This window comes from Thalassophryne amazonica, chromosome 6, assembly GCF_902500255.1.
Source record: "Thalassophryne amazonica chromosome 6, fThaAma1.1, whole genome shotgun sequence".
NCBI lineage: Eukaryota > Metazoa > Chordata > Actinopteri > Batrachoidiformes > Batrachoididae > Thalassophryne > Thalassophryne amazonica.
Window position 1 is genome coordinate 74412768 of NC_047108.1, and position 25161 is coordinate 74437928.

At 40.1% G+C, this 25161-nt stretch overlaps 1 protein-coding gene across 1 annotated transcript in view; it reads left to right on the forward strand.

The window, feature by feature from the left end:
- LOC117512436 (leucine-rich repeat-containing G-protein coupled receptor 6) overlaps positions 1 to 25161 on the forward strand; it is a 148279-nt gene that overhangs the window by 96588 nt on the left and 26530 nt on the right. The window contains exons 4-6 of the mRNA XM_034172508.1: positions 4593 to 4664; positions 13764 to 13979; positions 14138 to 14209. Of these exons, the coding sequence (XP_034028399.1) occupies positions 4593 to 4664; positions 13764 to 13979; positions 14138 to 14209 (360 nt within the window). The remainder of the gene's footprint in view (positions 1 to 4592; positions 4665 to 13763; positions 13980 to 14137; positions 14210 to 25161) is intronic.

Consider the following 25161-nt stretch of genomic DNA (forward strand, 5'->3'; position numbering starts at 1 on the left):
ATATCAGTGCCTTTCAATGTGGTGTTTGTTGGTGCCAGACGGGCTGGTCTGAGTATTTCAGAAACTGCTGATCTACTGGGATTTTCACACACAACCATCTCTAGGGTTTAGAGAGAATGGTCAGAAAAAGTTAAGCTATCCAGTGAGTAGCAGTGGTGTAAATGAAAATACCTTGTTGATGTCAGTGGGCAATGGGCAGACTGATTGAATGGGTGCCTGCGTGATGCTATCATGTTAATATGGACCTATCTCTGAGGAATGTTTCCAACTCCTTGTTGAATCTGTGCCACAAAGACTCAAGGCAAAAGGGGATCCAACTCGGTATGTACCTAATAAAGTGGCCAGTGAGTTTATATACTCACACACACACACATAGATATATACTCGTGTATATATATATATATATATATATATATATATATATATATATATATATATATATATATATATACACGCTAGAGCCGAGCCTATCTCAGCAGACACAGGGCAAGAGGCAGGGCACATCCTGGACAGGACACCAGTCTACCACAGGGTCACACATAGGCAAACACCCCGAGGGAACCCATGTGAACACATGGAGAACATGCACACTCACAAAAAGGACCAGGACCTTCTTGTTGTGAGGCAACAGAGCTAAACACGAATCCAACATGCTGCCCTATGTTAAACCTCTCCTGTTCAATTTCTATTTCACTGAACAGGTAATATCAGTATATTGATCTGTTGCACCAACCACTATTATGGCTTCTTTATATAGCACCTCTTGCTCAGAGTACATGTAGCCATGGGTTTAAGTTCACTGTTATGCTGATGATGTACATATGTATATGCCCATTGTTGTATATACTGTCTGGACTGTCTGGCTGTATCCGGTTGCTAAGTGTGACGTAACGCATCATGTAATTTTCAACTTCCGGCTCCAAAAAAAACAAACAAACAAAAAAAACGGCGCGCTGTCATTAACACTGAGAACTGCACTGAGATGATCTGATCAGGCTGCACTTACACTGTTGCACACGGACAACAGCATTAACATCGCAACATAAAACTCTTTGTATATTGTTCCTAAAACTCTCCTGGATATTTTTAGACGTTGTTACTGCGTTTGTTTTATGTAAAAATGTCAGACGCTCAGGTTGTTTCTCTGTTATTTTCAATGGGAGTTGCTGTGAGCTGCGATCGCTTCCTGTTCATGTCGTTCGGGGGGGAAAGTGAAGTTTGCACTTTAACGTCCTGTTTATTGTAATAAATCATTTTTTTTATTAACAATCAGACATGTATATTTTACCTGTGCATAATAAAATATGTAAAGTAAAAGAAAAAAGTTTTATTAAGTGTTCTGACCATAGAACCCGACGAATGCAGTTAACGGAGGTGGAGACAGAGCAGGGAGGGATGGAGGTTTGAGCACAATGTAAACACAAACTAAACTTAAACTGTAAATCCTTAAAAGGATCAAACAAATGTAACTTCAATTGTAAACTTGGAGGTCTTTGGATCCGGAAACAGATTTATCATGTGATGCGTTACGTCAGAGCTTAACAACCGGATAGTGAAAAGCTGGATGTCATCTAATTTTCTACTTCTGATCTCAAAGAAGCCTAAGACGATGGTTGCTGACTATGTTTGAAAAAGAGGCCTATGTGATGTGAACTGTTGGTGATTTTATGATGATCAGGTCTGTGACTGATACACGCTGTTGTGTCTTGCAGAATTGATCACTGCTGTGCACTTCTCTCTGGCTTTGTAAATAATAATATAAGAAGTCTTCAAAACATTCAAAATGCAGCTGTTAGAGTTTTGATTGGAACTAAGAAATTAAATCATATTGCTGTGGTGTTGGCCTCCCTTCACTGGCTCCCTGTTAACATGAGGGTAGAGTTCAAGTTTTTTCTTGTTAACATAAAATACTAAATGGTTGTGCATCATCTTATCTTATGGAAATGATTGAGTCTTATGTGCCAATGTGCTGCTATGGTAAGTTGTCAGGTGGCAGAACTTTTATATATCATGCTCCTTTGTTGTAGAATAGTCTGCCTGTTGAATTTAGACACATTCAGTTGAGGTGTTTAAATCAAAACTTAAAAATCACCAGTTTCAACTCATAGAGATGGACTCATTTCATTTAACCCATTGTGATTATGTATGACTGAATGTTTTGGCTCTATTCTTAATTGTGGCCTGTTTCTTTTAGAAATTCTACATTGATTATTGTTCCACTATTAGTGTTTTAATTTGTATTTCATTGTAAAGCACTCTGAAATATCAGATGTGAAAGTGCTTTATGAATAAAATTGTTATTAATATGTCAAACCACCAGCTAGACAGTTGAAACTTGGATTAAATTTGGTATTCCAACAAGACAATGACCTCAGACACTCAACAAACTTGGTAATTAAATGGATGAAGATGATGAACATTACCCTTTTAGAATGGCCTTCCCAAAGTCCTGACTTTAGCTATATCAAAAAATATGTGGAATTTGCTTAAAGTTGTGTCCATGCCAGCACACCATGAAATTTAATTGATCTCTGTCAAGAAGATAGGTCAATTATCCAACCAGAATGTCTCAAGGTGAACCCTGTCAAGGGACATTCAGCCAGGTTTTATGTGCACTGTATGTAGAACTTTGACCCTGTTTTGATTTCAGAAAACAGAAATTAAATAACTTTTGCACACCAAATTCTTGCAGTATGTTGTACAACAACTGTGTCCCAGAAAAATAACAAAGAAATCATTGAAAGCCCAGTATTGTTACAGCATTCATGCTAATGATGAGTGTGTGTGTAAACTTGTGACCACAATTATGTTAGTGTTTATTCACCATGTTGCCTCCTGATGTGCAGTTGAGTGCTACCAGTGGAAACTTTGAGCAGAGTTTGCATGAGAAAGTAAAACAATCCCATATAAAAGATTTTAAGACAGGGAGTGAGTACAGTACATCTTTTTTGGGCCATGAGGCCCATTGGGCCGGTGCTTATCTCTGGTTTCTGTGGCGTGAACTGGACGGGTCGATGACTTCCCCTGGGCAGGAAGCTACTCCAACGCAGGTTCATTTCTCAGCCAAGTTCGGAACCCATTTACAGCTGGGTGGATGGGAACAATGCAGATGAAGTGTCTTGTCTGATTGACACAGACATGTATCCTCAAGTGTGCAAACATGAATTGAAACCCAGTTTTTAAGTAGGTACTTCAAATTCTGTGACACAGAACCACCTGCTCCGGATTCTGACACTTCATCAGCACACTGTACACTGTTAAACCAAACACTCCATTTTAATACAATAATTAAGTTAATGTAACTCAAACTTTGAAAAAAGTTATAGTCACTCATGTCCATTAATTAAACTAACTCAAAATGAATTGTTGTCATAACAACTCAGTTCCTTTAAGTGCATTTAAAGTTTTGGGGCATGTAAGTGTTGGGGCATGTAAGTGCGATGTACGAGGGTAGGCTGAAAGGTTCTAAGGCTCACTATGATACAGTTAATGCATTAACTGCATCATAGTGAGCCTTAGAACTCATATTTCCAGTGCATTCCATTCACTCATTTTAAATGAGTTTCTCTAACGGAGGCCAGCAGGTGTCACTGTGCATATGTAGTTAGTAAACCTTATTCCCAACAGCTCAAAAGAATTCTCTGGTCACAATCCCAGAGCCCTGGGCTTTAGCCTTCTGGTTAGAGAGTCCAACTTCCATGCCAGAGATCGTGAGTTCGTGTCCCGAAGTGAGCGAATGGACAGAGTCATAACAACACAATGCAGAGTCAACAAGTAAACCAAAGAATGCATCAAAAAATCTAATCCAAAATGTAATGTAAATTTTTTAGGCAGAAATTTATGTCATTTAAAAAAAAAAATAAATAAATTTTTGAAAATTATTTTATTTAAGTTGGCAAACTCAAATGGTTTAAGGCAATCGGTTTCCTCAAATGGTTTGAGTTCAACTAACTCATTGAGTTTTACAGTATACTAATATATATTATTATATATTATATATATAGTATATATTATTGCAAGCCCTATTTACAGGTTATAAAAAAAACAAAAAAGATTCACGAAATACAGTAGAAACATAGATTAATACTACTGCATCATTTGTGCAAAAAGGGTATTACAATGGTGGGGGGGGGGGGCAAATACACACAAAGACTGACTTTTGTGGCACCATGATGTCAGAATAACAGATCCACAGAGAGTGCCATACTGGAGACGATACACCTCATGCATTCGAGTCATATAAAAATCGGAAGGGGGAAAAAGGAAAGAAAGACAAAGTCAGGGCAAGAAAGAGAGTGTTATTGTTTTCTCCCCATTTCCTCCTCACTTTTTTTGCTCCATTCTTCTGAGAATGACATCAGCAGCCCACCCAAAGAGCTCCTCTTTTGCTTTTCCTCCATCCTTTCATTCCCTGTTTCTCTTCAAGCTTTCGCTGGCCCTTTGCTTCTTGTGTCAGATTTCGCTCACCATGGAATTATTTGTTCTGCATGATGTGCCCTCAGGCATGACGCATACACTCTATCAGCTTATGAAACACATTCAGTGTATTAATAAACCGTTAAACCTGAATGAAGCTTCTGTGCCTTTTTCAGAATGTTGCAAAACAACCAGCTGGAGAGACTTCCTGATGATGCACCGTGGGACCTACCCAACCTAATGTCGCTGTGAGTCACACATACACACCAATCATGCTACACTACCTCATCCGGCAGCGAATGAAACACCCCCTGCCCACCCAGTCACGCATCTCAGCTGTAACCACAATCCAGGTATAGAGTAACGCTGACATATTACAGACTGTACCCCAACGCTGGCCACTACACTGGCTGATGGTGGGACTTACAGCCTGATTGTCTCAAAACAGTTCATGGTAGCATCTGGAAGCCATGAGGGAAACAGCAGACACTGCAGGCCAAGGAGAGCATCTCCAATGAGCTGTGAAACAACCCCATTTTCCATCAATTCCCCCTCCGCTCCTTTCCTCTGTCCGTCTCCCACCACCCACACCGCTATCCCCCTAGCTAATGAGAGCACTTGGTGGCTTAATTGTCTCATCTGCGGGGTCAATGTGTCAGTGCATGTGCTTGCGCGGATGCACGTGGACCACCTCATCTGTAAACCCCACCCCTACCTCCCAGCATCGTACCGCACACAAAGCCCGCTGTCCAAATTAATAATTCTTCATAAACACCCATAACCATATTTCTGTCATCTCATACATGCACCAACATTTTTCTAAAGTTATAACATTAGAGATTAGATTAGATTTGATTAGACAGAACTTTATTGATCCCTTGGGAAGACTCTTTCAGGAAAATTGAGGTTCCAGCAGCATTGTTTAGCAGCACACAGGGTAAGAAGCACACAGTATCAAAAGTGAAAGTCAAAAAGAAAAACAGTTTGCAAATATAAATACACAATATTTACCAGACATACTGATCAATACTGGTTTACTGGCTACTACTTTTCCTCTCATTCCTGACCTCTGTCTTCCTGTTACTCCTCCTCCCCCTGAGTGAGGAGTTGTACAGTCTGATGGCCACAGTGACATTAGATTCTTTCACCACCGTAGCCACGTGATTGCGCATGATCGCACATGTACTTGTAAGTGGTCACTCTAGATCAAGTTATCGCAGTGTATAAGCGTGTACATCTTTCTTTATAAATGTTTCTGTGTGTGCATGTGCATGCTCTTGTGTGTGTGGTCTTCTCTAATTCCTTCACACTGAGAATGTCTCAATTAATGAAAAAAATACACACATACACACAGATAAACACAGAGCCAGATTGTGGAGATGCACCTTGTCATTAAAGTAATGATAAGCCCAGAAAAGAAAGATTACTGGAAAGGCTTTGGAGATTCAAGCTCGTCGGCGCCTCTTGCTCAAGTGCAACGCTACAGGTGAAATCCCAGAGCGATAGCATCTGAGTCAGTCAGCACATGGATTTTAAAGTGGTTTGAAGGAGGCTTAAATCAAAACAAATCATCTCATCTCTAATAAGAACCTGAAACTGAACCGAAATAAAGAGAAAAAATGTTGTTGTTGAAACTGGCTAATTCCAACATATGGGTTGAGTGCTGTTTATTTGGGTGCCATCACAAACACGTAGATATAATTTAGGTCTTGATCTACAGGTTAAGAAGTGTAATCATCCTTGGTGATTTCCCCAACCATATGTAAGCCCCGTAGCTCTGATTTTATAGATTGGAGTCATGACTCTTAAATTCCAAAGTCCCTTTATATAAAATTTCACCCATCTGGTGAACTGAACCGGCAGTGTCTACAGATCTCCTGAATTATTGAAGATAACTTTCTCTTACTGTCTCGGTTTGTCTATTTGGACTTTGATGTGATAGGCAGGAAATAGTTGCTGCTTTATTGGCTTCTGTGGAACATTCCTGGTTCTGCGTGGACCTTGTGTAGTCCAAGCCCATCCACCCAGAGGAACAATTATTATGTTGCCCAAGAGAAACTTGAAGGATCGTCCGTACCTTTCATCTTGCACTCTGGCTCGGGGGCAAACAATATCCATGGTTAGTGTGCACAGGATGCACCAGGATGATTTTCTGCAATACAAAAAAGCCTGTATGAACCAAACAAGACATCTACAACCCTAAATTAGAAAACACTGGGACAAACAAACTAACAAACAAACCACTGATTCTTTAATTTACTTTTTCTGTTTCACTGTAAACAGCATGAATCCAAGGCATTTCATATTTTGTGTGGCCAACTTAATTTCATTTGTTAATATAAATCCATTCCTCCATTTAAGAAAATAAAATAAAAGACATAAAATAATAATAATAAAATAAATAAAAATCTGGGGGAGGAGCAATTTAGGGCTAGTAATGAAGTAAAAATAATAAATAATGATGTTATTTTGAACAGGTGATATTAACAAGCATTTGTCATCATGATTTGGTACAAAAGCAGTATGAGTCTTTGAGGAGCAAGATGGGCAGACACTCTCCACATGTGTGAGAAAATTATAGAGCTGTTTTAAAAGCAATGTTCCCAAAAGAAAGATTGGAAGGCACATTTCTCCCTCTCCAGTGTAGAATATCATTAAATGTTTCAAGGAGTCTGGAGGAATTTCAGCGTTTAAGGGGCAAAGGTGCCAACCTAAGCTGAACACGTGTCATTGCCGATCACTCAAATGGCACTGCATCATGGACCGTCTTTCATCAATAGTTGATATAACCACATGGGCAAGGGATTACTTTGGAAATCTTATTTAAGCATTACAATATGGAGTTACATTCACAAATGCCACTTAAAACATTACTATGCAAAAAGAAAGCCTTGTCCAGAGGTGGTGTCGACCTCCCCAGGGTCAGAGGTATTTTGTTCGAATGGCCCACTATTCCAGATCCTTTACAGAAGAAATCAGCACTGTGTGCTCAGGACCAAAGCTGAAAAAAAAAAAAAAAACATCCGCACTGTTGTCAGCAACAAGTCCAAAATCCAGGGTCTGTTACGGTATAGAGTTGTGTTGGCTACTTTAGGAAAGAGAATTTACAATTCTGTGATGGGAGTATTAATGCAGAAAAGAACATTGAGATTGTAGAGAAACATATGTTGTCCTCCAGATGACATTTTTTTTCCAAGGATGTCCATGCATTTTTCAACAAGACAATAAAAACCACATTTTGCACACATTACAAAGGCATGACTGCAAACGAAGTGGGTACAGATATTGGACTGGCCTCACTGCAGTCCTCACCTGTCCCCAATCAAGAATGTGGGGAGAATTCTGAAAGGAAAAATGCAACAACAATGACCCTGCAGTCTTGCTCTCCTTAAGAAGTATTTGCAGTAAGAATGGGAGAAAATAACACCTGACATAATTGCTTGGTATGGCAACATTACTAAGTGGTAAATGCATTGGTGTCCAAACTTTTTTTGCAACGTGTTGCAGGCCTGATGTGAAAGAATGGATATTCATTAACAAATGAGATGAAGTTAATCACACAAGACATGAAAAAAGCTGTCTGCAATGAAACAGAAGTCAAAGTGAATCACTGCAGGGGGGATATATTTGCATTTTCCATGTCATCCCAACTTTTTCTGATTTGAGGTTGCACATGAATAAGAGAGAGTGTTCCAATGTGCACATTACACAGAGCTGCTTCTCCTGATAGAAAATTTCCCTCAGGAAAAAGTCTGGAGTTTAGAGTTTAGAGTTCAAGTTCGGATTTCGCTTTGATGATGCTGTTTGTTTGGCAAAGCCTCCGAGGGGTGAAGAGGCAGATGAGGAACTGAGGCACAGAATGAAAGACCCACAGTGGAAGATTGATACAGGGGGATGTTTGAAATATGAACAAAAGTTAAAGAGTGAGGCGGTGAGCAGTTTGCATGATGCAAGGAGTGCATTAATGAAGATGTGAGAAACAAGCGTTAGCGGGGCCCGAGGGAGAAAATGGAGATGAATGAATGAGTGTGAAGGGCCAAAGAAAGAAGAATAGCAGGAAGAAGTGGTCCAAGCTTGTCTCGCTGCCTTGCGGGGATCATTCATCACCATGGACAGTGTGAATAGATGTGTGTGTGTGTGTGTGTGTGTGTGTGTGTGTGTGTGTGTGTGTGTGTGTGTGTGTGTGTGTGTGTGTGTGTGTGTGTGTGTGTGTGTGTGTGTGTGTGTGTGTGTGTGTGTTGCAGTCCACACTCATTGCCTGAGGATGTAGAGTGAGAAAGGAGACAAAAGGCTTGTTAGGTTGAAGTAAAATTATGTAAATGCAAAAATAATACAATACCGTGAGTTAGCGGATGTTATTCCATCAGTTGAAATACAAATGCTCAAATAATTGTGTGCCATCTTATCGAACAGAACTTGTTGAACGTTATGTACGGCCAGGTGTTCTGCAGTATCAGGATGCAACTTTGTGTTTGTAAGGTAAAAAAAAGTCATTGACAGGCTGTAGAGCTTTTGCTCATCTTGATCATCCATTGTGATCAAACTGCCTATTGTCATTAGGCAGTCAGATTCCATTAAATCTTTAAGACTCTTTAAGTGTATCTTTTTTAAGCATTAAATGATACACTGCTCAAAATAATAAGGGGAACACTGTGTTCCCCTTATTATTTTGAGCAGTGTATGAATTGAATTGAATATTGACATTAATGATGCTAATGATTACAATAACGACACCTGATGATGATTCAGTTAATAACACCCGACAGTGATGATGATGATGATAATGACATTTGATAATGATTGTAATGATACTAATAACAATGATGACAATAATCATGTCTCCTGATATTAAGGATGATGATAATGACATCTGATAATGATTGTAATTATACTGATAACAATGATGAGAATAATCATGTCACCTGATATTAAGGATGATGATAATGACATTTGATAATGATTGTAATGATACTGATAACAATGATGAGAATAATCATGTCACCTGATATTAAGGATGATGATAATGACATTTGATAATGATTGTAATGATACTAATAACAATGATGACAATAATCATGTCTCCTGATATTAAGGATGATGATAATGACATCTGATAATGATTGTAATTATACTGATAACAATGATGAGAATAATCATGTCACCTGATATTAAGGATGATGATAATGACATTTGATAATGATTGTAATGATACTGATAACAATGATGAGAATAATCATGTCACCTGATATTAAGGATGATGATAATGACATTTGATAATGATTGTAATGATACTAATAACAATGATGACAATAATCATGTCTCCTGATATTAAGGATGATGATAATGACATCTGATAATGATTGTAATGATACTGATAACAATGATGAGTATAATCATGTCACCTGATATTAAGGATGATGATAATGACATTTGATAATGATTGTAATGATACTGATAACAATGATGAGAATAATCATGTCACCTGATATTAAGGATGATGATAATGACATTTGATAATGATTGTAATGATACTAATAACAATGATGACAATAATCATGTCTCCTGATATTAAGGATGATGATAATGACATTTGATAATGATTGTAATGATACTGATAACAATGATGACAATAATCATGTCTCCTGATATTAAGGATGATGATAATAACATTTGATAATGATTGTAATGATACTAATAACAATGATGAGAATAATCATGTCTCCTGATATTAAGGATGATGATAATGACATTTGATAATGATTGTAATGATACTAATAACAATGATGAGAATAATCATGTCACCTGATATTAAGGATGACGATAGTAACAATAATAACTGATAATGACACTCATGATAATAATAACAATAATGACACCTGATCATTACAAAAAATGATCATGTCAAACATCATAATACAGTAATGACATTTCTTTGTATAGTGTTTCAAGGTGCTTTACCACATCAAGACAGATGACAAAGGTGTTAAAATCACAAAAAGGTAACTAAGCTCTTTATAGGCCCCGAAGCCCATTGGTACAGAGTCAGTTTTGTGGAGTAAAATTTACTCTGCTGTCTAAATAGAGTCTAAATAGAGTTAAATATACTCTATCACAGTGCTAAATCAACTCTTATTGGAGTAGAAACACTTGATTTGACAGGATGGTAAGAGCTGATTTCACTCTATAATAGTGTACGAGGGCTGTCAATAAAGTAACGGTCCTTTTTTATTTTTTTCAAAAACTATATGGATTTCATTCATATGTTTTTACGTCAGACATGCTTGAACCCTCGTGCGCATGCGTGAGTTTTTCCACGCCTGTCGGTGACGTCATTCGCCTGTGAGCACTCCTTGTGGGAGGAGTCGTCCAGCCCCTCGTCGGAATTCCTTTGTCTGAGAAGTTGCTGAGAGACTGGCGCTTTGTTTGATCAAAATTTTTTCTAAACCTGTGAGACACATCGAAGTGGACATGGTTTGAAAAATTAAGCTGGTTTTCAGTGAAAATTTTAACGGCTGATGAGAGATTTTGAGGTGATTCTGTCGCTTTAAGGACTTCCCACGGTGCGAGACGTCGCTCAGCGCTCTCAGCCGCCGTCGTCAGCCTGTTTCAAGCTGAAAACCTCCACATTTCAGGTTCTATTGATCCAGGACGTCGTGAGAGAACAGAGAAGTTTCAGAAGAAGTCGGTTTCAGCATTTTATCCGGATATTCCACTGTTAAAGGAGATTTTTTTAATGAAAGACGTGCGGACGGGTCCGCCACAGGAAAAACACCTCTGTTGAAAGCCTTAAGGACAAGTTGGAACATGTCCTGCCTGTTAAACAATTTCTCATATACTCACTCCACTGAAAGCCATCAAAAGCCGCCTGGATTTTACAAATGGTTATCAACACGGAGGTGTTTTTCCTGTGCCACCGCAGCGCGTCGGCTGCGTCCCGACGCGCGGATCCGTCCGCACGTCTTTCATTTAAAAAATCTCCTTTAACAGTGGAATATCCGGATAAAATGCTGAAACCGACTTCTTCTGAAACTTCTCTGTTCTCTCACGACGTCCTGGATCAATAGAGCCTGAAATGTGGAGGTTTTCAGCTTGAACAGGCTGACGACGGCGGCTGAGAGCGCTGAGCGACGTCTCGCACCGTGGGAAGTCCTTAAAGCGACAGAATCACCTCAAAATCTCTCATCAGCCGTTAAAATTTTCACTGAAAACCAGCTTAATTTTTCGAACCGTGTCCACTTCGATGTGTCTCACAGGTTTAGAAAAAAGTTTGATCAAACAACGCGCCAGTCTCTCAGCAACTTCTCAGACAAAGGAATTCCGACGAGGGGCTGGACGACTCCTCCCACAAGGAGTGCTCACAGGCGAATGACGTCACCGACAGGCGTGGAAAAACTCACGCATGCGCACGAGGGTTCAAGCATGTCTGACGTAAAAACATATGAATGAAATCCATACAGTTTTTGAAAAAAATAAAAAGGACCGTTACTTTATTGACAGCCCTCGTATTTTACTCTATTTGGACTGAGACCAAATGTTATCCCGTCAGAGTATAGTTTACTCAGCAAAATTTACTGTGTAACATTGCTTAGACCCTGATTCTGCAGTATGAAGTGCATGAGGATGACTCCCCCTGGATGGGATACCAGCCCATTGGAGGTTACACTTCCCCAGACAAGTTGAGTACCCATTTACAGCTCATTAACTAGGACAATATAGATGTCTTGTGCAAGGGCACAGACAGGTCACATGACCAAAAACTGATCCTGTGTCTACAAGGGAGGTGATGGTCAAGTGGTTAAAGTGGTGGGTTTGTGATCGGAGGATCCTTCGTTCAAATCCCCGTCAGACTGGAAAATCAAGGTCCTTAATCCCAAAATGAGTCCTTGTGTGAAGTGATGTTGTCTTGCATAGCAACACCCTGACATGGGTGAATGTGAGGCGTCACTGTAAAGTGCTTTGACCATAAAAGTGCTATATAAACACTATCCACCCACAAATTGGTAGTCCAACTCCTTTTCCCACTGAGCTACTGACACTGCACAAAAAGTTACAACCACCAAAGTTATACAACTATTTTCTAAAGCAGCTTGTTGCAGTTAAGTGTTACCCAGAGGGAGGGCAGGCTGCAGGGCTGACACATATAGAAATGTCCACACGCCCCTACAGCCATTTTAGAATCACCAAGTTACATACCCTGCACCTCTTTGGAAGTGGGAGGAAGCCAACGCACGCAGAGAGAACCTACGCACAGATGAGGAGAACATACAAACTTCACACAGAAAGGACCAGGGCGGAAGCAAACCTGATACCTTCTCACTGTGAGGCAACAGTACAAACCACTAATGCACCATGCTGGAAAATCCACATAAAGTTTTGAATGTCAATAATTTAGTATAAAACCACAATTAAACCAATTCACACTGCTCAAAATAATTAGGGGAACAAACACATTGCTATTTTGAGCAGTATATATGCAGTGAAAAGTCACAAAATAAGTCACTTCACAAGGCTAAGGTCTAACATTACCCACCCCCACAGCAAGCACATTGGTGTTGAGGAACCACACACACACACACACGCATTTTTGAATAGGAAGAATCCTCAAGCAGACCAGATTTAGTGGGGTGGCCATCTGCTTTGTCCATACTGACAATGACAAAATCACAAATAACATAACAAAAGAATGACAAACACACAAAGGCACAAATGTTGCATCTAGAAACCGTATCTATGAGTCCAGTGATCACGACAACTGATGGCTCAAAAAACATCCAAATGGTGCAGAGCAAATTCTCTTTAAATGGAATACACCCAGCGAGTCAGTGTCCAAGCAGGAATACAGCAGAATTCCCCCAAAATTCACATCAACATATTTATTAGGTCTTATTATCATCATCGTCATTATCATCAGTGCTATTATTGTTATGTGTCAGAGTAGTAGAAACATCAGGCATAAAGTATCTTTTTGTCCCCATGGGAAGAAAACATTTGTTACAAATCACGAACAATGTGAAGTGGAATAAAACTTGTTTGCTATGGCTGTTTGCACAGGCTTATGTTTGCTTCTCTCATCTTAGATTTCATACATGTCTGTGCTGGTAGAGATAGACATGGCTTAATTTGCACGGGAGTAAATCATAACGTGGAACATCTTAAAATCTGAAGTGAAGATGAAAGAAGAATAAAGCATGTTTAATTCTCATAATAACATTATTGTAAGCCAAAGATTTTTAACGGTATGACACATAGTAACCACAAATGCACAAGCACAGACACACATAAGCAAACACACTGTGTGCTCAGACCGGGTGATTATCTCGCTCAGGTTAGTTTCTCTCACCTTGCAGACGTCTGGACGCTAACTTGCTGTCGGAGGTTCCTGGTGGAGCCTTTAGAGGGGTTCGCTCTCTGAGACACCTGTGGTTGGACGATAACTCATTAACTGAGATTCCAGTGACAGCCCTGGACTCTCTCCCATCCCTCCAGGCCATGACTCTGGCCCTCAATCAGATCACGCACATCCCAGACCGAGCGTTCACCAACCTCTCCGCTCTTGTTGTCCTGTAAGTGACATCTTGAGTCATTTACTTTAATCTCTCCTGGGCTTGGACGTCTTACCTTCCTGGAAAAATTATTCACAGAGTTGTGATGATTGCAGTGGAAATGTTTCTGAGAAAAATCATTTCTAATTTGTTGAAAAATATTTGTGGCCATTTTCCAGGCATCTCCATAATAACCACATCCAGAGCATGGGTGCGAGATGTTTTGAAGGTTTACATAGTCTGGAGACACTGTGAGTATCTCACACACACGCAAGCTACACAGTGATTATCATTAAATATTGCAACACATCACAATCACGCCCAGTCTGGTCCATACGTATTTGGACATCCAAGCAGTTTTGTAATTTCGCCAAAATTAAGTTGAAATTAAAGTCAAGATGCGCTTGCAGTGTAGATGTTCAGCTTGAATTCAAGGGATTTAACAAAAATATCCTATCAACAATTTACAAACTACAGCCATATTTATAAATGCTTCCATTTTTAAAATCCAAGAATAACTGGACAAAATAAATATCAGAATTGCTGTAAAGATAAATCACCGCTTTTACAGCAAGTTTTCTTCAAACAAGTCAAGGGATGGATACACAGAGATTTCCAAGTCTCTGAATATGTACTGAACATCTTTTATAACAATCATTAAGAAATACAAACAGTGTAGTACTGTATATTAAACATGTCTTGAATCTGCAGTTCTCAAAAACTGAGTTACAGTGTAATAAGGACAGTAGTGAGGGAAGCCACAAGGACACCCATGATAAGTGTAAAGGAGTTATAACCTTCTGTGGCAGTCATGAAAAAAACTGCAGAAGGCAACTTTTGTCTGTTACATCACCACTTGTACAATTCATGATGGATTGGTGCAGAGAAGGAATTTCTGGAAAAATAAAAAACAAATAAACAAACAAAACAAGACGTGATATTTCAACTTCAGTTTTACCTGAAAGCACATGGAAGACTTGAGCTAAGCTTTGATTTGTTTTCTTGTGTTAGAGTCCTGCTCTGCCTTCCACCATGAAGCTGTGACTGGTGAAGGAACACTCAAAAGTTTAACTATCTCTAATCACACCCAAAGAAGCCTATAACTACTTCAGAACTGTCATGGGTGGATTGGTAGCTCCCCTCACTTGTCTTCTTCTTGCATGATCATTCTGCTTTTGAGAACTGCATACTCTAGACAGGTTTAATGATTGAAGCAAATGAAGGCCAAGACGTATTTAGTGAGTTGGAGATGTTCATTTATTCATCCCCCGACTTGTCTTTTTTAAAAATGGCTGTAAAAGTTATGATTTGTATATAAAAAAATACATATATTTAGTTTGTTGAATTACTTAAGCCATCGAAGACTGTGTGTAACAATGTCATAATTCTATTTTGTTAAATTCCATGAATTAAACCTCAAAATCTACATGACAAAAAGATCTTGATTGCATCAACATCTAAATCCTTGGACAGCACACAGCCATGTGAACAGCCTAAACTGTTTCATTTTATAGGCTCCAATGAATAGGTGCTGTGTTTTCCCAAACAGTGACCTGGGTTTGATGATGAAAAAGTGTCAGGGAGAGCATCAAGACTCAGTCTGTATGGTCTACTTTCCATCAATCATGTTGTCTGAAAAAAATGCCCAAGAAATAAAGACCTCCTTTAAATTGAACAAAAAGTATGAATAGTATTCCCAGTTAACAGTAACCTGACCACACGGATGAAGGTCAAGCTACACTCTAAAAAATGAACCGCTGTCTCAGCGAGAACAAGTGATGGAACAATTTGCATAGATTTTTTTTTAAAGTTATTTCAAAATAACTAATGTTATTTCAGCTTAACTTGAGAAGTCTTGTAGCATTAACTCAGTTGAAAGTTGAAATAACTTTAAAAAAACTATGCAAATGTTTCTCAAAAGTTTTTCTCATTGAGACAGCAATTCCTTTTTTTAGAGTGTATGAGTGTTTTATTGGCTCCCAAATTTTTCCCAAGGAAGTTGGAGGAGGTTATGTTTTCGCCACTTTGTTTGGGAGGTGAGTTAGTGGTTAAGCGTTAGGCTTGAGATCAGAGGATCCTCGGTTCAAATCCCAGCCTGACCGGAAAATCACTAAGGGCCCTTGGGCAAGGTCCTTAATCCTGTAGTTGCTCCTAGTGTGTAGTGAGTACCTTCTATGGCAGCACCCTCACATCGGGGTGAATGTGAGGCATTATTGTAAAGTGCTTTGAACGTCTGATGCAGATGGAAAAGCGCAATATAAATGCAGTGCATTTAATTTGTTTGTCTGTTTGTAAACAGCCTGGAGCCCACAGTTTTTTATATATCATTATGAACTTTTTACTGAAGATTCATATCCTGATAGGCACAAACTGATTCAATTTTCAAGGTCATAGATCAAAGGTCAAAGTCAGGAAAAATCTTGGAAAATTGGAAAAATCCAGATCTGATCCAAATGAGAGATTTTTGGCCAATCACAAATTGTACATAGCAGAGATAACCAGTGTTCTGTGAAGATTATCTGAAAAAGAATTCAGAAACTGAAAAGTTGAAAAAAAAAAAAACCTGACAGCACCACAAAAAACTTTGATTCAAGTGCATGAACTAAAAACATACTCCAGTCCTGACATTTGATCACATCTAATTTAGCTTCTGAAAAGTCACTACTAACAGGACTTTGACTTTGCACATTTTTTTCCAAGGTAAAATTTTGAGGAATTGGAAACTAGGGTTGGCGGAGGTTTGTGCTGTACGAGCACGGTGCTCTAGTGTTTTTTTTTTAAATAACTATGAAATGTGTGTAACTAGACTAGATATCTCTGATTATACAGTAGTGTTCAGAATAATAATAGTGCTATGTGACTAAAGAGATTAATCCAGGTTTTGAGTATATTTCTTATTGTTACATGGGAAACAAGGTACCAGTAGATTCAGTAGATTCTCACAAATCCAACAAGATGATGCACACTCTTAAGGCTAAGAAATTGGGCTATTAGTAAAAAAAGTAGAAAAGGGGGTGTTCACAATAATAGCAGTATGGCATTCAGTCAGCGAGTTCGTCAATTTTGTGGAACAAACAGATCTGAATCAAGTGTCCCCTATTTAAGGATGACGCCAGCACCTGTTGAACATGCTTTTCTCTTTGAAAGCCTGAGGAAAATGGGACGTTCAAGACATTGTTCAGAAGAACAGTGTAGTTTGATTAAAAAGTTGATTGGAGAGGGGAAAACTTATACGCAGGTGCAAAAAATTATAGGCTGTTCATCTACAATGATCTACAACACTTTAAAATGGACAAAAAAACCAGAGACGCATGGAAGAAAATGGAAAACAACCATCAAAATGGAGAGAAGAATAACCAGAATGGCAAAGGCTCACCCATTGATCAGCTCCAGGTTGATCAAAGACAGTCTGGAGTTACCTGTAAGTGCTGTGACAGTTAGAAGACCCCTGTGTGAAGCTAATTTATTTACAAGAATCCCCCGCAAAGTCCCTCTGTTAAATAAAAGACATGTGCAGAAGAGGTTACAATTTGCCAAAGAACACATCAACTGGCCTAAAGAGAAATGGAGGAATATTTTGTGGACTGATGAGAGTAAAAGTGTTCTTTTTGGGTCCAAGGGCCGCAGACAGTTTGTGAGATGACTCCCAAACTCTGAATTCAAGCCACAGTTCACAGTGAAGACAGTGAAGCATGGTGGTGCAAGCATCATGATATGGGCATGTTTCTCCTACTATGGTGTTGGGCCTATATATCGCATACCAGGTATCATGGATCATTTTGGATATGTCAAAATACTTGAAGAGGTCATGTTGCCTTATGCTGAAGAGGACATGCCCTTGAAATGGGTGTTTCAACAAGACAATGACCCCAAGCACACTAGAAAACAAGCAAAATCGTGGTTCCAAACCAACAAAATTAATGCCTTACAGATGTGAAGAAATCATGAAGAACTGTGGTTATACAACTAAATACTAGTTTGGTGATTCACAGGATTGCTAAAAAAGCCATTTGAACATAATAGTTTTGAGTTTGTAGCATCAACAGCAGATGCTACTATTATTGTGAACACCCCCTTTTGTACTTTTTTTTACTAATAGCCTTCATAGCCTTAAGAGTGTGCATATCATGAATGCTTGGTCTTGTTGGATTTGTGAGAATCTGCTGAATCTGCTGGTACCTTGTTTCCCATGTAACAAGAAGAAATATACTCAAAACCTGGATTAATCTTTTTAGTCACATAGCACTACTATTATTCTGAACACTACTGTAGGTCCCATCTGAAAAGCCTTAGCTGCTGGAATAGCATATCAAATGAGCAGTTACATAAGAAGACACAGCAGATGTAGCCGATTACTTACATTGTTAGGAAGGATCAGTTGTGACACAAGACTCATGTGGTGTGTTTTCCTCAAGTATTATCCAGCGGGCATACGGATCATTGCTGAGGACCCCAGTGTTTGGAATAGATGAAACAGAAGCGCATGTAACACTGAGCTAGGTGGCTAGTCTTTGAAGAAAAGGAAAGTCTGCCAAGACGGTTGCCAGCCAGGATCCAAAAGAGTTCGGTAACATGGCAGATCTTTACCCCATCAACTGTTGACCACTTTCAACAGTCAATACTAAAGTGTGATAATCATGACCTGCCCTAGTTGCTCACACACTATTTTAAAACAAAACATTTGATCTCCTACATGATAGCTGCACTAGGGACCATGAGATCAATGGTGTTACCTAAAAATGACAATAGAAACATAATTTAAATTTTATGCTTTCATTGAGTGTCTGATGTTGCTGTCACATGTTGGCAATATGATGCAGATGGTATGATGCAGATGGACATGCAATTATTTCCATTGAGGCGAATGATGGAAAATTCCACTGTTGCTGGTTGTGAGAACAGCAGTCACACACAGTGATGGCATGCACCATGGAAAATTTTAAATTTTCAATTTTTCACACTTGCTGCAGCAACAATGACAAACCAGGTATTGCTTTACCTTTAACAATGGGGCAAAACAGGCTGCAAGAGATGAGCTATTTAAATGCAGAGACACCCAGTTAAATGTCACATAAACAGGAAAAACTCTATTAAAAACTAAGAAAAAAATCTATTATTACACAGACAAATTAACCTGGAATGTTACAAAGAAGCTGACTTTTTAGGTGACAATCAGAATCAAAGCTTCATGTGTTAACACATGAAAACACTTCTATCTGTCGACTAAGTAAATTAGACTGACTGGTTATGCAACGACCAGTATTTTTGTACTATCAACCTGTAAATACAGAACAGCTACTATCAATTAATTTTTCTCCGTGCACAGTCTTTTAATATACTTGGAACAACTCAAATATATTGGGTGTTCCACCAAAGATAACAATGTCTAGCACACTTGCCAAAAAAGTCACAATGATTAATATCCCACCATCTGCAAATGAGCAACAAGGATTTGAAGATGAAACTCTTTAATTGTCTTGAGGGAACATCAACAGATTCTTCTGTGTTTCTTAAAACAAACCTCCTAAGCACGGTGAAAGCAAATTATGGCTCACCATGATTATAAGAAAATTGTTTGGGTGTAAGTGCTGTACCCATGATGACACACACACACCACACACCAATATAGTAACCGCAGACTCTGCCACACATTTCTGAAGGAGGGAAAGTGAGACAGACTGAGGCAGAGGAACTGTGTCAAATGTAGAATTCAAGGCTGTTCGATGAACATATTGTGGCTTGGGAAATTTGTTTAAAACCTGCTGAGGTGTCAAAATTGATGTATTCCAATTATGAACACCGAGTTATCCACAAGCATATTTAGGCACATGCATGTGCATGATTTATGCTTAATACTCATTTTAAAGGCATCACTGAACTGAAAAACGAGGAAACTCTAAATAAGACACTGGAGCAATGTTGAAGAGATGTGAACAAAGAGGGCTGGGACATTGTGGACCAGACTAGTTTGTGTTAGAAAGTTGGTCAGCAGTTATTGAGTGAAACAGATGATTCAGTGGGATAAGATGACAGGTGTCAGTGATGTAAGGATATTCCTGGTATGAAGGGTTAATCTCTCACTGTGGCCTTACTCGTGGGGAATACCAGAAACCATCTGCATTAACTCTACCCTGTCCAACTGCCAGTGCATATCATAAAAAAATTACTATGACACACTAATCAGGACACTGTATGAAAATATAACATATGAAAACACAGAGATTTACTCAGACTCAAGCAAAAACATACTCGCAGATCTAAAAGACTTCACATTTTTTCTTGTCAGATTCTTGAAAATTAAAAGAATTAGACAAGCGTAAATTGATGAGGAAATTTGACTTTTGGTCAAATTATTTAATATTTTCCAGGTTTATAAATCATATTTTTTGTTAGATTTGGAGGTCTTGTGATTTATATTCTGAAGCAACTTATCTATGAAAAAATACTGCATTGTCATCTTATGACCACAAGATGGACCCTCGATATGTGTGACAAGCTGCTCCTGCATACTGAATGAGGTGCTGCGATTCACACCTTGGAGCAGAAGACGAACGTAACGCACCATTAAAGGCCGGTCACACGGTACATGGCGATCGCTGAACAAAGTAAAAAAAAGTCCCAAAGTACCAAATCATCGAGAAAAAGTGGGTGAAAAAGCCTGCCAATGCAGAGTGCATAAAAGGCCGAAATGAAACCGAAACTAACAAAAGAAATGAAGCGAAGGGCGACCTTGATGCTTTGCAGCTGTGAGAGCTAGTTGTCTTGGTAACAGGTTTGTCAACGTGTGCGTACATGCACATTGTAGCCAGAGATGGCTGCAACGCGCATAAATAGTTAAAGTAGCTGATCAAATGTTCTTGCCGCTGTTGTTTCTGTATGAAAACGTTGCTTTTTGTCCCACACATGGACAAGTCACGTTCAGCTCATCAGACCTTTAGTTATTGATCCGTTCAGATATCATCAATGTTCGTGCAAGACATCGGACTTGGGAGGTTGGACGAAGTTGGATGACAATCGAACAGAATGCTGATGGTACGGAAACTATGCAAATAATGAGGAACCATCAAGACAGAAAGCAAAATGGATTACGGACTAATTGAAGTTATCGTCAGGATTCGTTCACATTTTTCAACAGTTTGAAAATTCTGACGAAGCGCCAGCTACAGAAGCGAAGCTGGACGACAGTTAAACGATGTCTCTGAAAGTCAACGTAAGTCCAGATTTCTTGTTTTGTTTTGGCTTCAGTGTCCTTCGTTAGTGCCGTGTGACTGAGACTTTGGCTAGATGTCAGCCACTATAAAAGAAGAAGATCATCTGAATGAAAGAGATATTCTGTGTCTTATAGAAAGAGTACATTTAAGAAATCATGATCTCAAACTGAAAAATCATTCTCTACAATAAAAACAGTGAAAATAACTTCCGTCCTTCTCAACATAACACTTGTTTGGACTGTGTGAGACAACAAGAACAGCAACAGTAGGTCAGCAAGACAAACCTAAGGTGTTTGTGTTATGAATAAATAATGTGCTGAGCTTTTACACATTTAATTACATTGCACATTTATCTCACATTTGATCACCTGTTCAGTGGTCTAATGAAGCAGTTTAGTCAAGTTATTTCTGCCTCGTACAATAACATTAATTAGTCTTGAAGCTTCTGGTTACGAACAGAGTGTTTGCTTCATAAATAAATAATGTGCCAAGCTTTCAAACGTCAGTTACATTGCATGTTTTCCCTCACCTGTGATTATCTGCTCATTGACCAAAGAAGCAGTTTACACAAGTTCTTTGTGCTTCATACAATAACATTGCTGAGCTAATTAATGTCTGCATGCTAAAGCAGTGTTTGCATTATAAATAAATAAAGAGCAAGTTAAATTAATTTGGCTTCTTATTGCATGAAGCAGTGGCATCATGTTTTAAATTAGAATGTGACTTTTAGATTGACCTCTTCACAGTGCTTGTTTGGTCAAATGCAATTAATATTCCAGTGATAACTATAGCGTGTAACGTGTGACTGAGTACCTTAAGTCTCTGGATGTTGTGGGGCTGTCTTGGCTGACACGCCTCTGCAACATCGCGTGGCGATCGGGGACAGTGCCTCTGGATTGTCAGACCGGGGTGGTGGTCCCTCTGTTTAAGAAGGGGGACCGGAGGGTGTGTTCCAACTATAGGGGGATCACACTCCTCAGCCTCCCCGGTAAGGTCTATTCCAGAGTACTGGAGAGGAGAATTCGACCGATGGTCGAACCTCAGATTCAGGAGGAGCAGTGTGGTTTTCGTCCTGGTCGCGGCACACTGGACCAGCTCTACACGCTCCATCGGGTGCTCGAGGGTTCATGGGAGTTTGCCCAACCAGTCCACATGTGTTTTGTGGATCTGGAGAAGGCGTTCGACCGTGTTCCTCGGGGCACCCTGTGGGGAGTGCTCCGGGAGTACGGGGTCCGGGGTCCTTTGTTAAGGGCTATCCGGTCCCTGTACGACCGCAGCAGGAGCTTGGTTCGCATTGCCGGTAGTAAGTCAAACCTGTTTCCAGTGCACGTTGGCCTCCGCCAGGGCTGCCCTTTGTCACCGGTTCTGTTCATTATTTTTATGGACAGAATTTCTAGGCGCAGCCAGGGTGTAGAGGGGGTCTGGTTTGGGAACCACAGAATCTCGTCTCTGCTGTTTGCGGATGATGTGGTTCTGTTGGCTTTGTCAAATCAGGACCTTCAGCGTGCACTGGGGTGGTTTGCAGCCAAGTGTGAAGCGCCGGGATGAAAATCAGCACCTCCAAATCCAAGGCCATGGTTCTCGACCGGAAAAAGGTGCTTTGCCCTCTTCAGGTCGGTGGAGTGTCCTTGCCTCAAGTGGAGGAGTTTAAGTATCTCGGGGTCTTGTTCACGAGTGAGGGACAGATGGAGCGTGAGATCGATAGACGGATCGGTGCAGCATCTGCAGTGATGCGGTCGCTGTATCGGACCGTCGTGGTGAAGAGAGAGCTGAGTAGGGGGACAAAGCTCTCGATTTACCGATCGATCTACGTTCTGATCCTCACCTATGGTCATGAGATTTGGCTCATGACCGAAAGAACGAGATCGCGAGTACAAGCGGCCGAGATGAGTTTCCTCCGCAGGGTGGCTGGGCGCTCCCTTATAGATAGGGTGAGGAGCTCGGTCACTCAGGAGGAGCTCGGAGTCGAGCCGCTGCTCCTCCACGTCGAAAGGAGTCAGTTGAGGTGGCTCGGGCATCTTTTCCGGATGCCCCCTGGACGCCTCGCTGGAGAGGTGTTTCGGGCATGTCCCACTGGGAGGAGGCCCCGGGGAAGACCCAGGACACGCTGGAGGGACTACATCTCTCGGCTGGCTTGGGAACACCTTGGGGTTCCCCCAGAGGAGCAGGGGGAGGTGTGTGTGGATGGGGAGGTCTGGGCGGCTTTGCTTGAGCTGCTGCCCCCGTGACCCGACTCCGGATAAAGCGGAAGAAAATGGAAGGATGGATGGATGATAACTATAGCCCGGAAAATACAGCATTTTGTCCACATTGTTAACCTAGAATTCAACTAGAAAGGACTAGTTGGGAAACAAGGTACCAGTAGATTCAGTAGATTCTCACAAATCCAACAAGACCAAGCATTCATGATATGCACACTCTTAAGGCTATGAAATTGGGCTATTAGTAAAAAAAGTAGAAAAGGGGGTGTTCACAATAATAGTAGTGTGGCATTCAGTCAGTTAGTTTGTCAATTTTGTGGAACAAACAGGTGTGAATCAGGTGTCCCCAATGTAAGGATGAAGCCAGCACCAGTTGAACATGCTTTTCTCTTTGAAAGCCTGAGGAAAATGGGACGTTCAGGACATTGTTCAGAAGAACAGCGTAGTTTGATTAAAAAGTTGACTGGAGAGGGGAAAACATATACACAGGTGCAAAAAATTATAGGCTGTTCATCTACAATGATCTCCAATGCTTTAAAATGGAAAACAGAGACGCATGGAAGAAAGCGGAAAACAACCATCAAAATGGATAGAAGAATAACCAGAATGGCAAAGGCTCACCCATTGATCAGCTCCAGGATGATCAAAGACAGTCTGGAGTTACCTGTAAGTGCTGTGACAGTTAGAAGATGCCTGTGTGAAGCTAATTTATATGCAAGAATCCCCCGCAAAGTCCCTCTGTTAAATAAAAGATATGTGCAGAAGAGGTTACAATTTGCCAAAGAACACATCAACTGGCCTAAAGAGAAATGGAGGAATATTCTGTGGACTGATGAGAGTAAAATTGTTCTTTTTGGGTCCAAGGGCCAGAGACAGTTTGTGAGACGACCCCAAACTCACTCAAACCACAGTTCACAGTGAAGACAGTGAAGCATGGTGGTGCAAGCATCATGATATGGGCATGTTTCTCCTACTATGGTGTCGGGCCTATATATCGCATACCAGGTATCATGGATCAGTTTGGATATGTCAGAATACTTGAAGAGGTCATGTTGCCTTATGCTGAAGAGGACATGCACTTAAAATGGGTGTTTCAACAAGACAGTGACCCCAAGCACACTAGTAAACAAGAAATATCTTGGTTCCAAACCAACAAAATTAATGCCTCGCAGATGTGAAATCATGAAAAACTGTGGTTATACAACTAAATACTAGTTTAGTGATTCACAGGATTTCTAAAAAAGCAGTTTGAACATAATAGTTTTGAGGTTGTAGCGTCCACAGCAGATGCTACTATTATTGTGAACACCCCCTTTTCTACTTTTTTTTTTTTACTAATAGCCCAATTTCATAGCCTTAAGAGTGTGCATGCTTGGTCTTGTTGGATTTGTGAGAATCTACTGAATCTGCTGGTACCTTGTTTCCCATGTAACAGTAAGAAATATACTCAAAACCTGGATTAATCTTTTTAGTCACATAGCACTACTATTATTCTGAACACTACTGTATATAGTGAAAGGTTTCCCAATTAACGATCGGGTCTATGAACTTGCGCTGGTGTCTCATGGCACGGCATCCACCACACGGCAGAACTGCTTTGTGTCCTGATTGACAACCACCCACGTAGACAGCAATGTATCCCTACTGCTCAAAAGTAACAATCTATGTGCCACAGCGAGTAGAAAAGTGGGCGTCTCCCTGGCCTCCTCCAGTCATTGGGGTCCTCAACAGTTAGACACCTGTATACTGGGTCATGGTGAGAAAAATGCATCCAGATACAAAGTAATAATA